The sequence below is a fragment of the Onychomys torridus genome, chromosome 4 (assembly GCF_903995425.1).
Source record: "Onychomys torridus chromosome 4, mOncTor1.1, whole genome shotgun sequence".
In the NCBI taxonomy this organism is placed as follows: domain Eukaryota; kingdom Metazoa; phylum Chordata; class Mammalia; order Rodentia; family Cricetidae; genus Onychomys; species Onychomys torridus.
In genome coordinates this window covers 65,631,824-65,634,873 of record NC_050446.1, presented here as the reverse complement: position 1 = coordinate 65,634,873, position 3,050 = coordinate 65,631,824, and the positions used below count along the sequence as shown (strand labels likewise).

The 3,050-nt window shown below is 44.9% G+C and overlaps 1 protein-coding gene across 1 annotated transcript; it reads left to right on the top strand.

The window, feature by feature from the left end:
* The first annotated feature begins 1,284 nt into the window (after nt 1-1,284).
* Nucleotides 1,285-2,193, top strand: LOC118582533 (olfactory receptor 140). The gene has a single exon (XM_036185488.1). The coding sequence runs from the start codon at nt 1,285-1,287 to the stop codon at nt 2,191-2,193; it is 909 nt and encodes a 302-aa protein (XP_036041381.1).
* Nucleotides 2,194-3,050: the final 857 nt, after the last annotated feature.

Genomic DNA, 3,050 nt, shown 5'->3' with positions numbered 1-3,050 from the left:
CTCACTTTGCAAAGGTTAGCAGCACCCATAGAGACACTGGATGAATAGAAAATCTGTCCAGTATAGCTGGAAAAAACTGATGTAATTTTGGTCAGTTATTTGCTAGTTTGCTTTTGAAACAAGGTCTCAAATTGATTAGTCTGGCCTTGCGTTTCTGATCCTCCTGCCCACTGCTCCTAGGATAGGGATTAGAAACAATAGTAAGCATAGTCTTGATACTTCTATTATGTAAACAATTTGCATTTGCATAGCTTTATCACAGAGACACACATTGATTGAGAGAATTTTATCTTATTTCCATTATGTATTACAGTTGTTCTTAATCCTCCGAGAAAAAGAATCAATTCTTTTTTTAAATTGTCTAAAATAATAATAATAATAATATTTAAATAATACTAAAAAATAAAAACAACAGCCAGGTAGTGGTGGCATATACCTTTAATCTCAGCACTTTGAATACAGGCAGGTGGATTTCTGAGTTTGAGGCCAGCCTGGTCTATAGAGTGAGTTCCAGGACAGCCAGAGCTACACAGAGAAACCCTGTCTAGAGAAGAAAAAAAAAAAAACAAAACCAAAACCAAAAAACCCCAAAACCAACCAACCAACCAACTAAAACTCCATTAAAATAAAAAAGGATTGAGGGCCAGGGCGATGACCTAGCAGGAAAAGTGCTTCCTGTGTGAGTGTGAGGACCAGAATTCAGATTCCCATCATTTTAATTAAAGCTGGTGGATGTAGCAGACCAGCTGCAATCCCAGCATGCAGGAGGCAGAGACTCCAGTACCCATGGGGCAAGTTGTCTAGCTGGATTTGCTGAATCTACAAGCTCTGGGTTCAAGTGAGAGAGACTTTGCCTCAACATATAAGATGGGCAGAGATTGAGAAAGATATCTGATGTCAACCTCTGGCCTGTATGCATACATGCAACTGCACAGACTGGTAAACACCCTTATATGAATGCATGAAACACACACACACACACACACACACACACACACACACACACACTCACACACACGATAAAAAGAACTTTTTCTTACATGCCCCAAAGTAAAAAAAAATGCAATACTTTGAGGGGTATTTCTTTTTACTTCACATTTACTTAAAATAACTAGCTGGAAACAACACGATTTACATTACTGAAGGGTCTTTGTTTAGGGATTCAGAATTTAGATTAATTATATTCCATACAAACTGTTTTCCTCCAGCCCCCAATTTCTTGAAATGTATCAGAAACAGCAACTGAACTTCCCAGGATAAGTCTCTGGATGCAGCGGAGACTTCATGGATAATCCAAGCAACATCACAGAATTTTTCATGCTGGGACTCTCCCAGAACTCCCAGGTACAGAGGATGTTATTTGTGCTTTTTCTGTTTGTCTACCTGGTCTCTGTCGGTGGCAACCTACTTATCATTATCACTATCATCTTGAGCCCCACCTTGGGATCTCCCATGTATTTTTTCCTCTCACACTTGTCCTTCATTGATACTTGTTACTCCTCTTGTATGACACCCAAACTCATTGCTGACTCCTTGTATGAGGGGAGAGCCATCTCTTTTGAAGGCTGCTTGGCCCAGTTCTTTGTGGCTCATTTATTGGGAGGAACTGAGATCATTCTGCTCACAGTGATGGCCTATGACCGCTATGTAGCCATCTGCAAGCCCCTGTACTATGCCACCACCATGACCAGGCACCTCTGTGTTGTGCTGGTGGCAGTGGCTTGGCTGGGTGGCTTCCTGCATTCATCGGTTCAGCTCTTTCTGGTCCTTCAGTTGCCCTTCTGTGGACCCAATGTAATCAATCACTTCGTGTGTGACTTATACCCTTTACTGGAGCTGGCCTGCACCAACACATATGTCATTGGCCTGCTGGTGGTGGCCAACAGTGGTGTGATCTGCCTGCTGAACTTCCTCATGCTGGCTGCCTCCTACGTGGTCATCCTGCGCTCCCTGAGGTCCCACAGTGCAGAGGGGAGACGGAAAGCACTGTCTACCTGTGGGGCCCACTTCACTGTTGTGGCTCTGTTCTTTGTGCCCTGTATATTTATTTACATGAGGCCATCCTCCACTCTGTCCATAGACAAAATTGTAGCTGTGTTTTATTGTATTTTGACACCCATGTTCAACCCCCTGATTTATACCCTGAGAAACGCAGAGGTGAAAAATGCCATGAAGAATCTCTGGAGAAAATGAGGAATTTTTTAATGGAGGACACACACAAGTTACAATGGGGAAGTAATTCATAGCTATATGAATCTATATTTTGTATGGTACCTGAGTTATTGTCAAAAATTTCAGGAGAAAACTGCATGAATGTAAGCAGGTGTTAGCCACCCACAGGCTAGCTTGGGCCCTCAGGGTCTGGGCTGATGGGAAATATCCAGGACAGGTGGCTCCCATTATGATGAGCAAATACATGGTGGAGAAACAGAAGAGAACGAGGAGCAGAATGGAAGAAGTGAAGGCCACGGTGAGGAGTACGTTGACGTTGGAGGCCAGCTTACCTCCTGGGGCCATGGTATTGTCCAGGCCTAAGCTGCTGCTGAGCTCCATGTCTAGGTCCAGGGCCCTACAGCAGCCAGGGTCTGTGTTAACATCCATGGCCCATGTTGCCACCAAAGGCCACATGGAAATCTGGGGTCTGGACTGCAACCTGTGGCCTTGTTGGTGTTCAAGGGCTGTGCCACCATAGGAGTCACACTGGTCTGGATGGCCTATGTTTCTACCCAGGGCCATGGTGTCATTCAGGTCAGGGCTGCTGCTAAGGGCCATGTTTGGTGACAATTTAAATCCTTGGCCCTTTAGCAGCCAGGGTCTGAGTCTATGTCAGCAATTAAAAGCCATGTGGTTGCCCCGTGTCTTATCAGCCACCTGGGACCATGCTGGTGCCCAAGGGCCGTGCTGCATCTCAGACCATACAGATTTAAGTGTCACATACTGCTAGCCAGTGATATGGTGATGTCCTGACCAGGGCTGCAGCTGGGGGTCATGTCTGGGTTCATGGATTTACTGAAGCCAAGGTCTATGTTGATGTCCATGATTCCTGTTGC

Bases quoted from the DNA above. Each gene is read 5' to 3' on its own strand.
- LOC118582533 (XM_036185488.1), top strand. From the start codon at position 1,285: ATGGATAATCCAAGCAACATCACAGAATTTTTCATGCTGGGACTCTCC.